Raw genomic sequence first — 14,747 nt, 5'->3', positions numbered from 1 at the left:
CCGTCCTGTACCCGCACCGTGACATACTGATCCTTCAGTCTCTCGCAGCGACCCAGTTTAGTTTTCAGAGACCCAGCCCTCTGTGCTTGTGTGACTTTGGCCGCGCGAGTCCTTGATCGAGCTCGAGTCGCCGAAAACTAAACTGGACCGCCGCAGGAGACCAGATTATCAGTATGGCGCGGGCACTGGGTGGCTGCATGGGGTCGGTAGATGCCTCCTCAGGAAAGTTGATCTTGATATCTCCCCCCCCCCCCTTCTTGACTTTAGGTTTCTTTAACACGCACATGATTAACTAGTTCACCTGCTAGAAGCTTTGGTTCAATAATCCCAACTTTTCCCTTGCAGCTAAAGCCCCGAACACACTGGGGGATCTGTACTCTGTACCTTGGGCTAAAGTCCAGTGCTGACGGTGTACAGATGTCGCCAGCCTCCAGACTAGCAACGCGTCTGTTGCTATGCAGCGGGGCAAGGGAGAATGATCTGTGCACGGCAGGGCGGATTCCTGAGTAAGACTGTGCTTGGGGTGGGGTTAGTCGCTGAGGATTCGACGACATGCCAGATCTTTAGCAGACGTTGGTCGGCCGCTGTATACACATTGGGTTGGCTCACAATACTCGGCTGAGGCGCTCTTCATCGTCCACCATGGCTGAGTTCTAACCAGCATGTGTACATTGCAAAGTTTCATCCTACTGTGCCAATTAAGCTATGGTAATTGCTATGTTCCAGTCTATGTAGAATCACCATCCTACATGCAGACAAATTCAGGTAGGATTTTACAAAAGGAAAAGAGTGCAAAAAACGTTTGGGATGGAATTTGTGTATATACTGATTGGGTTTGATGAATTATTAGTGTTTATGTAGTCATCAGACACTACTTAAGTTTAAATATGCTTACAAGTGTAAGAAAAGTTGTCAATTTTGTACCTCCATAGAAATTGTAAATGCCACAACTTTTCACTGTCACATAGTTTTCAGAACAGTGTGGTGTGACCCAGTGTCATGCTGCAGGGGGCGACCTGTCTGAGCAATCTATAACCTTACACCCAGTCAACAGTCGCATGCACTAACCCCACCTGCACCCATTGTTTCTGCAGACAGGCATGATGTCAGTCTTGTGATGTGCCACAAGATGCAAGTCTGTTATAGATATAATGGGGCTGGCTGTAGTATGTATTATTTGAGTTAGCCTGGGGGACCAATGGAAAGCTGTACTTGAGTTTATAAGGTAGGTGTGCTTTACACTGTCTGAAATAGATACTGCACTCCATGTAGCATAAAATGTACACCATTCCCAAAGTAACTGAAGCAAAAAAACCCTTTCACTTCCCCTGGGGTGTGGTCACATGACTATCATGTCTACAGAAAGCTGCTGACTCTAACACTGCAAGACAATACTGATGTTGACAGATTAAGGGAGGGATCCTGCAGAAAGGCCCATACACACGTCGGATTTGCGCGAACGACGGGTCGTTTGAACGTTCCGTCGTTCGCACGTTTCCGCATGAAATCCGGCGTGTGTACAGACTATCGTTCGGGAGATAAGACTGGTTACCAACGATCCGCCGGGCGGATCGCTGGTAACCAGTCTTATCTCCCGAACGATAGTCTGTACACACGCCGGATTTCATGCGGAAACGTGCGAACGACGGAACGTTCAAACGACCCGTCCGCGCAAATCCGACGTGTGTATGGGCCTGAAGACTTCCTGAATGCATTTTGCCACATGATATGGGCGTTTTGTGCACGCTTTAACAGTAGCCAGTGATTTCAATGAGGAATCGCATGTGTTGTGTGGAAAAATAGTCCAGATTGTATTCCCCCCCCCCCCAAAAAAAACTATGCAGAGAATAGAAAATCATAACATGCGTTTCCGCATTGTGACAAAATGCTGCAAAACTGCACAAGTGTGATCCCTACCCACGGTTTCCTCCAGAATTTAGTCAGAATTGCAGCTTATCCAATGCTGGTCACACGTGGACATATTGTGATGCTGACAATCCCAAAAAGATTCCAGTGTCTTCATCCGGTTGCTTTCAAAACAGTACCGTTCAAATCAACCAAGTGAAAAAAGTTTAATTCTTCCATCCATTTGAAGGCTTCCATTTTTTCCCTCCCCCACTAACTTTAAGTGTTTTTCTTTTCTAGGATATTTCACTGAAGATACAGTTTTTAAGACTACTCCAGAGTTTTAGTGACCATCATGAGTGAGTTGGGTCTTAAAAAATAAAAATAAATCTTGTTTCAATGGTAAACGTGGTATTCCCCCTCCTCTCAGATGGTATTACCCAGGCCTTCCAGTGAGCCACTGAAGTGGATCATTGCATTGAGGCAGAAACGTGCCAATGGAGGAGCTCCTTAAAGTGAACCTGAGACGAGAGGAAATACGTTTTATGCATATCTGGTACTTCCTCCAAGCCCCTCCGTGCAGCGTGTTCCCTCGCCGCGGTCTATAGCCTCCTAGATCCTCCGGTAGCAGCCCCGTTCTCTGCGACCAGTCGTGCATGCTGCACATGCGCAGTCTGGCCACGTGCGCTCACCCTGCCACCGGGAGCGTACTGCACTTGTGCAGGAGCAGAACGCTCCCAGCCACGGGAGTAAGATGGGGGAGTGTGCTTGGCCGCACCATGCTGACTGGCCGCGGAGAACGGGGCTACTAACGGAGGACCTAGAAGGCTTTAGACCGCGGCGAAGGAAGTGATCTGCGAGGGAGGGGCTGGAGGAAGCCTCCAGATATGTATAAAACATTGTTTCCCCTCGTCTCAGGTTCATTATATAAATTGTATGTGAATTTCTATTTTTCGCCTATGGACAGGGGAGGCTCTGGATCTTAGCCCAGAGACAGAGCCTCTGTCCTCTCTTGCTCCCTACGTTTCAGGTGTTGTCACCCCTGTAGTGTGTATTCAGCCAAGTGGTCTAACACTCATCTGTGAGCTCTTGGGTGCCTTGGAAGCACTCGTACATGCGTGCGTGCGTGCAGTATGGAGCCGCCGGTCTGTGGAAGCTCTCGGGTACACAAGTGCTTCCAAAGCCCTCCCGAGGCAGCAAATTTAAACAGGGGGGACAGCACTGAGACGAGTGGAACCAGAGAGGACAGGGAAGGCTCTATAAGGCTCTATAGCAGTGATGGCTAACCTTGGCACTCCAGCTGTGACAAAACTACAAATCCCATCATGCCTCTGCCTCCCCGAGTTATGCTTAGAGCTGTCAGAGTATTGCAATGCCTCATGGGACTTGTAGTTCCACCACAGCTGGAGTGCCAAGGTTAGCCATCAATTCTCTATAGGATCGAAGCCTTCCCTGATCATAGGCAATTACAGTATCTGCCTTTTAGATTTGAAGTCTCTTTTCAGAAGTGGGAGCTTTTTACACTAGATAACCTGTTGTGGCCAAAATGCTGATTAAAAAAAAGCGCCCTTCTTTCATTACTGTTTGTCATGCTCAGCCGTGCTCTGTGCAGTTAGTAACTCCCAAATATATGCAGATGTCCAGGATTTGATGCAAGTGCTGTTTATTTACAGTGACAGGTACATGCAATGTTCAAAGCAGGGTTTCCAAACCATAATGCAGGAACAGGTTGCAACACAAGTTCATATATGCAGGAATATTACCCAGTGATCGGCAAACTGATAAGTCCAGGAGCAGATATGCGGGTTGAATCAGGAACAGACATGCAGGTTATCCAGGAACAGTTTTAATCAGGAACATGCATACAGGCAAGGAGATCTAGGTACTCCAGACATGAACAGGTATTCAGGTGTGAAGTCCAGATACTCAGAGCAGGAACAGGCATACAGGCATGAACTCCAAAAGTTTAGGACATCAACAGGAACACAGGCTTGGAATCCACGTACTCAGAACAGGAACTAGGACACAGGAATTCAGGACATAAACACCAGATACAAGAGTCAGCGATCAGGCAAGCTTAGGTCCAGCTGCACTAAGCTAGGCAATACAATGCAACAGCAAAGCCTGCTGGGAACTCAGGATGCTAAATGCTTCCACTAATGGAGCAATCACCCTGCAGGTGATGGAACACTCCCATGCATATGCAAATTGTATCAAGGTCACTGCCAGCTCATTGCTGCAGTAACAGTAGTCCTGACACACGCATATGCAAATTGGAACAGCTCCAGTGCTTTCTGATCACTGCAGAGGCTGGGAATCCTGACACGGTTAATTACTTTTTTACAGCCATCTTCTCTCTTAGGCCTGGTGCACACCAGAGGAGTTTTTCTGAGCGTTTTGAGTTTTTAAATCTGCTGCTAATGTTATCCTATGTGTCTGTGCACACTGGAGCAATGAGGTTTTGTAAAAAAAAACCCATAGCATTACATTGGGAAGAGCTTTTGAAACCTCTAAAAGCTCTTCCCAATGTAATGCTATGGGTTTTTTTTACAAAACCTCATTTCTCCAGTGTGCACAGACACATAGGATAACATTAGCAGCAGATTTAAAAACTCAAACGCTCAAAAACTCCTCTGGTGTGCACCAGGCCTTAGGCCACACACTTAATCAGTTGGTATGTGTTTTTTTTCTTCTCCATAGTAGTGCATTCTGACAAAATCTTTCAGTTAAAAAGCGTATTGTGTGAACAGAGCCATTGGGAAACATGGACATTACTATGAAAATCAGTTGTCCTTTCAGTTATAACTGAGAGCAACTGATTAAGTGTAAATGGAGCCTTAGCACTGCACATGGTAAACAGGTGGTCTGCAGTATAAAAGTGAATGAGCTATTAAAGTGAATCTGAGGTGGCAATAAACAAAAACGGGAAAAAAAAACTATCAGGTATTTTACCTTAGAGGGATCTCCCTGGATCCATCAGAGACCTCCCACGTCGTCCTCCAGTACAGACCACCACAGCTGCCTTGGACCCTCTTGAAGATCATGTCCACGCTCCTCATTCAAGCATGAAGAGCGTGGTCATGTAACCTATCCGACCGGCTCGTTTCGGGGGGTCCTTGTGTGGCAAAGGTGGTGGTCAGGATGACGTGAAAAGCTTCTGCAGAATTCAGAGGCCTCCCTCTTCTTAAGCAAGTATGTAAAAAATTTTTTAAATTATTATTATTATTCTTAATACTGCCTCGGGTACACTCTAAGGACAGTTGTAGCAAAACAGAGGGTAGCCCTGAGATTACAGGCTTAAAGTGTAACTGTTGGGCATAAAATAAAAAATCAATTCTTTATTTTTATCTGGTAAACAAGTAATAAGGATGCTAACCAAGCAATCCAAAAGTTAAAATCACTATTACTTTTCTTGTTGATAAATGATCATTCCCCAGTTTACCTGACTCTTATTTGGTACACACAAAATTTGGTACACAAAAAGGAAGTTGCAGGACATGCTGGGTTGTCCTTTTTTGCTTCTCTACTTCCCGTCCGACTTAACTAATGCATCCTGATTGGCTGAAGCCTCTTTCCCTCCTGTTTTCCCCTCCCACACCTGTTCCTCACTGATTGGCCAATATTTCTCATGCTGAGACAATGCACTTTCTATAGTGAAGGGTGGGCAAATCAGGCAGAGGAGAGTAAGGGTGGAAAGGACATCAGAATTGGCTTCAAAATAGCCACACTTAAAATGGCAAATGCTATGAAGTATTTTCTTTTTTTACTGTAGAAAAATTACTAAAATCAAACGTGGACAGTGCAATACATATGTTAGGTAAGTAGAGCAAGTATTTATCTACTTGATGTGTGTTGCGTTTTTTTTTCTGAGATAGTATGGCTAACAGCTCCTCTTTAAAGGATTGTCTATGAAGCAGAACATAAGGCACTGAGTCTAGTGTTGGTCTGTATACGGTCACTCGCACAGGAGGGGCAAGGATTCATTATGATTTGCGTACTTCCTTTTCTTCTTGGCTCCTCCCCAACTTAAAATGAATGTGAAAGCGAATAAGACAGTCTGGCAGTTTTGGTCCACCTCCTTAGGGGGACTACAGGTGATGACCTCATTGTGTGAGTGCATTGGGGGCTATGGAGGTACCCTGAGACTGTGGAGCAGTGGGAGCACCTGCTGCTGGACTTTAGTAAGACTGCCACAATGCAGATTTAAGCTTGCCACACGTTAAGCATGGTTTGTTATTAAGTTCAAAAATTAAATACTAGGGTCTCTGTTTATATATGCTTTGAGTTTTCTTGGGAAAAGGCTGCATTTTGGGGTTTTGTTTGCCAGTCGGAGGAGGAGGAACAGGGCATTTTGGCTGCATAGCTTTCTATTGCATCAGTTGGGGCTGAGCTGGGGATGGCAGAATTGGTCTTGATATTTCTGCTGAAATCTGACACTTTTTTTTTTTTTTTTTTTTCTGTTATTGCAGAAATAAATATTTACTACTCAACAGCCAAGAACTCAATGAACTAAGTGCAATAGCCTTAAAAGCCAATATACCAGAAGTGGAGGCTGTGCTGAATACTGACAGGTAAGAACAACTCCATATGGCCGTGTGTCTGGCTGGTTGGCCGGCATGTGTGTTCTCTGCATCATGTCATTACTTGTTCACCTATTGACCTTATAGTCTGACTTGAGTTGTTTCCCTCTAGTTCTCATTTATTGCACTTTTCTGTTGAATGTAATTCGAATTGTTGCATAAAACAAGCTTTTTGGCAAGAATTTACTCATGTTTAGAGGTAAATGGACTTTCAGGAGGTGAGTGTGTGTCCTGTTGTGTTAATGAGAAACCATTTCTTCCAAGGAGAACCCAGGCATTCTTTTGTCCTTGAAGATAACACAATTTTCTTAAAAGCGGTTAACCACAAAACCGGTTTTGAAAATTTTCCTAAGTAACCAATTATGATCAGATTTCAGAATGAGTCTGATATCTCTATTGGCGTTCCCTGATGCCTTTTTCCCATAAGGTTTCAACCTGATTTCATTGACTCCTGAACTTGTGATCATTGTGAGACAATCTGTAATCTCAGAGGGAAAGGGGCCAAAGCCGCATGGCAATAATGGGGTTAAAACAAACCTGAATCAAAAATAAAACTTGATGATTATTTTGTGGTACTAATAGTACAAAAGACCTTTTTGGAGTCTTATATCTTTATTTCCAAACTGCTACTGGTATAAAAGCTGCTGAAAAAGAAAAGAAATGGCTGTTTGAACTTTACAGCCCAGTCTTGTTATCAGTAGGGTTTGCTCAGCTGGATAGAAATGTTGGCTTCTGTTTTGTTTTTAGGAGAGGTCTTTTGTTTTGTTTTTTGTTTATTTTGTCTTGCTATGTAAAAAGGGACCTCCAACTTAATGGTATTGTATACTACGCACCCATGTATACTTGTACCCAGCTGATTCTTCATGGCACATATTGGTTCATGTATGCTTCAAACCATTACATAATTGTACCCACAGCATGTTATGGTCTGCTGCACCACCATGCTGAATGTAATAGTGGTAAGGTGGCCATACACCTATAGATGGCCACCGGATTGACCATAAGATAGATTTTCAGATGCCGCCTGTCTGGGTGCCCAGGTCTCCCCCCTATCATGTGGTGTTTCCACATCCCCCAGGCTCCTCCTCCTTTTGCCTTTTCACGTGTCATGTGACAGAAGCTATAATTATTATTATTATTGATTTATAAAGCGCCAACATATTCCGTGGCGCTGTACAAAGTAAGAAACAAACATGGGGTACATAATAATACAGACAATGGTGTACACCAAAATACAAGATACATAATTAGTGACAAAATACAAAGAATGATACAAAATACAAATTATAGAATTGGTAATGACAGTGATAAAATTAACATGATGAATAAAATGTATAATGGTTACCAAGACACAAGGGGGGGAGAGCCCTGCCCTTGCAAGCTTAAAATCTAAAGGGTAGTATGCAAAACAAGGGGTTGGAAATGAAAAGTATATAATGTACATACTCACAAACGTGGGTTACCGCCTAGGTAAGGTAACCACTGTATAGGCAGGTGAGGAGATTAGACCTGTCCTCACTCAGGATTAAAAGTCGCTCTCTGTAGATAAGGAAAAATGGGGATCAACCTCTCCACCAGGGGTGGATATTGATAATGTAAGATGAACAGAGGTATAGTTCACACGCTAGAGGGTCCGCAGCATACACGTCAGACCTTCTAGTGTTTGAACTACAGCTTTTGCCATGATATGACAGGGAGAGAAGACAGAGAGGAGGAGCCCCGCGGCATGAAGTAAAGGCACCATGAGGACAGGTGAGAGTCATAGCTCTGCTGCCAGCACTCTGCCAGTCGTTGCCTACTTGAACACTTCTTGCGATGTGCTCCCAACCTGCCACCGATCGAGCAAATTTTTCCGTTCCTCTCAATTGACTGAATAGATCGTTTGCAACGTCGATTTCTAGTGGATTCCATCACAGTTATAGAATCTGCCGGATATTCACAGGTTAAAATTGTGAAGTGCATGGCCACCTATAGTTATACAAGTGTGGTCTGCCTTTCCTGCAGTAAGATGTCAGTGATGTCAGCTGATTCTTTGCACTAAGCACTTGTTTCACCAGGTTTGCCTTGTCTTCCAGGAGCTTGGTGTGTGATGGGAAGAAGGGCTTATTAACCAGACTGCTGCAGGTGATGAAGAAGGAGCCAGCAGAGTCTTCCTTCAGGTGCGTCTGCCATGTAACATGTTACAGCTTATTTACCAGTGTCACTAGGAAAGGGGATTGTGATCAAGCGGCGTTTTAGCTGGATAGTCTGGATTTTTACGATCTCATCCGAAGAGAGAATATGCCCTAATCGACCGATTTATGGGAACAGTCAATTACTTTAATTCGTAAAACGTGCTTCGAAAGATCACATCTGAAAAAAACGCCGCCCCCGTTAGTCCGGAGATTAATGAATGGGAACATAGTTCCCATTCATTGATCTAAGTCCAGGTAGAAAGACCAACAGCTTCTTATGAGAAGCCATGGTCTTTCTGAATGAAAAAAAAAAAAATCAAGTCCTCCTAATACTTCTAAGCGAGAGTGCTCTCTTACAGGAGAAAATTAAAAATAAGAATGTGGCCAAATAATAAAACTACATGTACATTAATTTTTAATTTTTTTTCACACACAAAACACAAATTACATTTTAAATTACTGTTTACCTCCCACACCCAAATAAATACCCAAATAAAAATGTTAAAGGGGCACTATGGCGAAAAATTGTTTTACAGTCACTGTACTATGCATAGCTGTTTGTAGAGCATAGTAGTTAACATGTAGTGAGTCACAGGGGTTTTTTCTAAAACAGTGACATCAGCATGTTATACATTTGCAGTCACGTCGGCAGAAGTACCTTTCCGACGCGACTCAGCCTGATCCATGTAGCTGTAGGAGGCATCTTTCCCTGTTGCTGTAACTGACTCCCCTCTCTGCAGCGCTGGAAGGTTTGTTCTAAATTTCAACTGCACGATCGTGCAGTTATACTGTTCCCCCATGTGCCGTAAAGAGTAGCAGCTTTTCTGCTGTGCGGCGAGTGGAACGCATCCTCCCTCTTAGGTGGGACGCAACTGCGTGTGAGGACTGTGGAGGAACGCATCATCTTTACTGATGTAGCTGCCCGGCAAGGACCCCTGTAGCGAAGCTGGCATAGAAACGGACACCTAATGTTGTCCGTTTCTATGGCTACCAGGCTTCTCTCTGTGAAGTGCGCAGACAGAGCGGCGGCGGCTTGCAGAGCAGACACAAGCGCTGTAGCTGTGTCCTGCTAATTGTACAGTAGTTGTGATTGTTGGGTTTTTTTTTTTTGGGGTGAATTTTTTTTTTTTTTTACCCAATCGTTTTTTCAGTATTTTTTTTCTAAAGCAAATTGCAGGTAGTTATTCATTTTTTTATTTTTTTTTTATTACTCTGGCTGAATAACTACCTGCAATTTGCTTTAGAAAAAAAATACTGAAAAAACGATTGGGTAAGAAAAAAAATTCACCACAAAAAAAAACAACAATCACAACTACTGTACAATTAGCAGGACACAGCTACAGCACTTGTCTGCTCTGCAAGCCGCCGCCGCTCTGTCTGCGCACTTCACAGAGAGAAGCCTGGTAGCCATAGAAACGGACAACATTAGGTGTCCGTTTCTATGCCAGCTTCGCTACAGGGGTCCTTGCCGGGCAGCTTCATCAGTAATGATGATGCGTTCCTCCACAGTCCTCCTCACACACAGTTGCGTCCCACCTAAGAGGGAGGATGCGTTCCACTCCCCGCACAGCAGAAAAGCTGCTACTCTTTACGGCACATGGGGGAACAGTATAACTGCACAATCGTGCAGTTGAAATTTAGAAGAAACCTTCTAGCGCTGCAGAGAGGGGAGTCAGTTACAGCAACAGGGAAAGATGCCTCCTACAGCTACATGGATCAGGCTGAGTCGCGTCGGAAAGGTACTTCTGCCGACGTGACTGCAAATGTATAACATGCTGATGTCAGTGTTTTAGAAAAAAAACCTGTGACTCACTACATGTTAACTACTATGCTCTACAAACAGCTATGCATAGTACAGTGACTGTAAAACATAATTTTTCGCCATAGTGCCCCTTTAACAAAAAAAAAATTACAATTTCAAAAATAAAAACATAAATAGTTATCTAAGGGTCTGAACTTTTTTTTTAATATGCGTGCCAAGAAGGGTATATTACTAATAAATAAGTTTTATAAATAGTGATGTACGCAACACTGAAAAAAATGCACCTTTTTACTTCCAAATAAAATTTTGGCACCATACATTGTGATAGGGACATAATTTAAATGGTGTAATAACCGGGACAAATGTTTTCTTAAAGGATACCCGAAGTGACTTGTGACATGATGAGATAGACCTGTGTATGTACAGTGCCTAGCACACAAATAACTATGCTGTGTTCCTTTTTTTTTCTTTCTCTGTCTGAAAGAGTTAAATATCAGGTATGTAAGTGGCTAACTCAGTCCTGACTCAGACAGGAAGTGACTACAGTGTGACCCTCACCGATAATAAATTCCCCTTTTTTTTATCTCTTTCTTGCTCTCAGAAGCCATTTTCTGCTAGGAATATGTTTTATAGTTGGAATTTCTTATCAGAGAGGGTAACACTGTAGTCACTTCCTGTCTGAGTCAGCCACTCACATACCTGATATTTAACTCTTACAGACAGAGAAAGAAAAAAAGGAATACAGCATAGTTATTTGTGTGCTAGGCACTGTACATACACATGTCTATCTCATCATGTCACAAGTCACTTCGGGTATCCTTTAACCTCCTTGCCGGTCTAAAAAATCCGGCAAGGAGGCAGCGCCGCACTTTTTTTTTTTTTTTTTTTTTTAAATCATGTAGCGAGCCAAGGGCTCGCTACATGATAGCCGCTGAGCGGCGGCATCCCCCTACCTACTCCGATCGCCTTCGGCGATCAGAGTATGCAAGAAATCCCGTTGAGAACGGGATTTCTTGCAGGGCTTCCCCGGTCGCCATGGCGACCGGGCGGGATGACGTCACCGACGTCATAGACGTCGTGACGTCAGAGGGAACCCCGATCCGCCCCTTAGCGCTGCCTGGCACTGATTGGCCAGGCTGCGCAGGGGTCTGGGGCGGGGGGCGGCTCGGCGCGGCGGGTAGCGGCGAATCGGCGGCGAGCGGCGGCGATCGCAAGTTACAAGCAGCTAGCAAAGTGCTAGCTGCTTGTAACAAAAAAAAAATTATGCAAATCGGCCCAGCGGGGCCTGAGAAATCCTCCTGCGCAGGTTACCCCGAACTGTGTTCGGGATAACCGGCAAGGAGGTTAATATTCCTGTTAAAATGCATTTAGAAAAAAAGAATTCTTAGCAGAATGTAAAAACCCAAAGAAAGCCTAATTGGTGGCGGGGGAAAATAAGAGAGAGATCAATGAATTGTGACAATTAGTGATAAAGTTATTGGCGGATGCATAAGGTGAAAAACGATTGAAGGCTGAAGTAGTTAAGGTGTGCACACATATCCAGTCTTGATTGGCCAATTTTACCACTTCCATAAAGTGTAAAAGCTCGCTGCACAAGCTGTTCCAAGTAGTCAAAATCTGTTGGCTGTCATGGAAGTGGTGAAATGGACCATTCGGGGTTGGGTATCTGTATCTGGCTTAACCACTTCACCCTATAGACTGTGTGCTGCTCTTGCAGCGTGGTGCGCGCGATCAGGCGCGCTCCCGCTGCCTGCCGCTAGCCCCCCGATCAGTGAATGGGAATATAATTCCCATTCACCGATCTAAGCCCCCCGGAGAAATACCGACACTTTCTAAGCAGAGAGCGCGGTATTTCTGCTCGGGAAAATTGTTTGCAGTCTCCTAATAGTTCCTGGCAGCGTGATCGTATGCTCCAGGAACTTTTTTGACTGTGGCCATCTTGTGGCCAAATAGTAAACTGCACCCACTTACATTTTTTAAATAAAGAATAACATTATATTACATCTAAAAATTGCTGTTTACCTCCCAAGCTAAAATCACCCACATACATTTTTTTAATTAAAAAAATTACAATAAAAAAAAAAAACTACATAAATAGTTACCTAAGGGTCTAAACCTTTTAAATATACATGTTAAGAGAGCATCTTATTCATTTGTTTAAAAGTTATAAGCTTGTAAATAGTGATGAACGCAAATTGAAAAAATGCACCTTCATTTCTAAATAAAATATCGGCGCCATAAATTGTGATAGGGACATAATTTAAAAAGCGTAATAAGCGGGACAAATACGCAAATAAAATACATGGGTTTTAACCACTTCACCACCACTGAGGGGGTTTACCCCCTGACCACCAGAGCAATTTTCACCTTTCAGCGCTCCTTCCATTCATTCGTCTATAACTTTATCATTACTTATCACAATTAAACGATCTATATCTTGTTTTTTCCACCACCAATTAGGCTTTCTTTAGGTGGGACATTATGCCAAAAATGATTTTATTCTAAATGTGTTTTAATGGGAAAATAGGAAAAATGTGGGAAAAAATTATTTTTCAGTTTTCGGCCATTATAGTTTTTAAATAATGCATGCTACTGTAATTAAAACCCATGAAATGTATTTGCCCTTTTGTCCCGGTTATAAAACCATTTAAATTATGTCCCTATCACAATGTTTGGCGCCAATATTTTATTTGGAAATAAAGGTGCATTTTTTTCAGTTTTGCGTCCATCCCTAATTACAAGCCCATAGTTTATAATGTAACAGTGTTGTACCCTCCTGACATAAATATTTAAAAAGTTCAGTCCCTAAGGTAACTATTTATGTATTTTTTTTTATTGTACATTTTTTAAAAAAAAATTTATTACAAAAAAAAAAAAATTGGGAGTGTGGGAGGTAATGAGTTAATTTTTTGTGTAAAAGTAATTTATTTGTATGTGAAAAATGTGTAGGGTGTAGTTTTACTATTTGGCCACAAGATGGCCACAGTAACTTTTTGCTTTAATGCAACCTCCAAGCGTCCTTCCGGAAGCTTGGAGGAAGTATAAGGAGGCTGTGTTTGATTTTTCTCACAATGATCGCGCTGCCCATCGGAGAGCAGCGGATCATTGCGGGGCTAAGATCAACGAACGGGAATGGATTTTTTCCGTTCATTGATCTCCGGGCGAGCGGGCGGCGGCGTGTTTACTAGCGGCGGGTGGCGTGTTTACGAGCGGGAGCGCGGGCAGCGGTGGGAGTGCGCAAAGTACGGATTTCTCCGTCCCTGGGGGTTAAAGGATGGAAAAAGGGACGGAGAAATCCGTACGGGCGGGGGTAAACTGGCTAATTACGGTAGCATGTATTAATTTTAAACTACAATGGCCAAAAACTGAGAAATAATAATTTTTTTTCCATTTCTTAATATTCCTGTTAAAATGGATTTAGAAAAAAATAATTCTTAGCAAAATGTACTACCTAAAGAAAGTAAACTGGAAGGCGCTGCCCAAAAAAAATTTAAAAGAAATTTTTTGAAATTTTAGGATTTCAAAATTTCCCCACAATAAGAACTTCCTCCTGCTGCTACCACCTTGGGTGGGGTTACCCCCTTATCCCACCCCAGAAGAAAAAGCGTTTGTACTGAGATAGGAGGTGCGCTGGACTTTTATTATTACAAGCGTATGTTTAAAATTGATTTGTATGTTTATTAGTTATAATCAATATATCAGCCAATAAAATTATAACCTACACTCACGCGCACACACACATTCATGCATAGAGCGTGCTGGTTCCCCTTTAAAAATGGTATGTATCGACTCTACCCAAACAAATGCTGCAGCAAAGGGAGAGGATCAGAAAAATATCTTAAAGTATTGCTTAGAACAGAGTTAAAAAATCGTGTAAAACAATTGGATCTATAATGTATATAAGTGTCAAGAGGATTTGTATCACTATCCTGAGTCACCAATACTCATATAGTCTAAAGACGCAAGTTTAAGGCTGCGCAGTGTAGCGAGGACTATATGAGTATTGGTGACTCAGGATAGTGATACAAATCCTCTTGACACTTATATACATTATAGATCCAATTGTTTTACACGATTTTTTAACTCTGTTCTAAGCAATACTTTTTTAAGATATTTTTTTGATCCTCTCCCTTTGCTGCAGCATTTGTTTGGGTAGAGTCGATACATACCATTTTTAAAGGGGAACCAGCACGCTCTATGCATGAATGTGTGTTTGCGTGAGAGTATGGTATAATTTTATTGGTTGATATATTGATTATAACTAATAAACATACAAATCAATTTTAAACATACGCTTGTAATAATAAAAGTCCAGCGCACCTCCTATCTCAGTACTACCTAAAAGCCTAATTAGTGGCGGAAAAAACAAGATATAGATCAATTAAT

General features: G+C 42.7%; 1 protein-coding gene across 3 annotated transcripts in view; it reads left to right on the top strand.

Annotated features, from left to right (window-relative positions):
- The window catches only part of TRPC4AP (transient receptor potential cation channel subfamily C member 4 associated protein), a 92,813-nt gene that overhangs the window by 51,223 nt on the left and 26,843 nt on the right, over positions 1-14,747 (top strand). For all 3 annotated transcript variants that reach the window (XM_068264504.1, XM_068264503.1, XM_068264505.1), the window contains exons 11-13: positions 2,146-2,204; positions 6,315-6,416; positions 8,501-8,584. In XM_068264504.1, coding sequence (XP_068120605.1) covers positions 2,146-2,204; positions 6,315-6,416; positions 8,501-8,584 — 245 coding nt within the window. The remainder of the gene's footprint in view (positions 1-2,145; positions 2,205-6,314; positions 6,417-8,500; positions 8,585-14,747) is intronic.

The sequence above is a fragment of the Hyperolius riggenbachi genome, chromosome 12 (genome assembly GCF_040937935.1).
Source record: "Hyperolius riggenbachi isolate aHypRig1 chromosome 12, aHypRig1.pri, whole genome shotgun sequence".
Taxonomy (NCBI): domain Eukaryota; kingdom Metazoa; phylum Chordata; class Amphibia; order Anura; family Hyperoliidae; genus Hyperolius; species Hyperolius riggenbachi.
The sequence above is the reverse complement of the archived record's forward strand: the minus strand, read 5'-3'. Positions and strand labels throughout refer to the sequence as shown.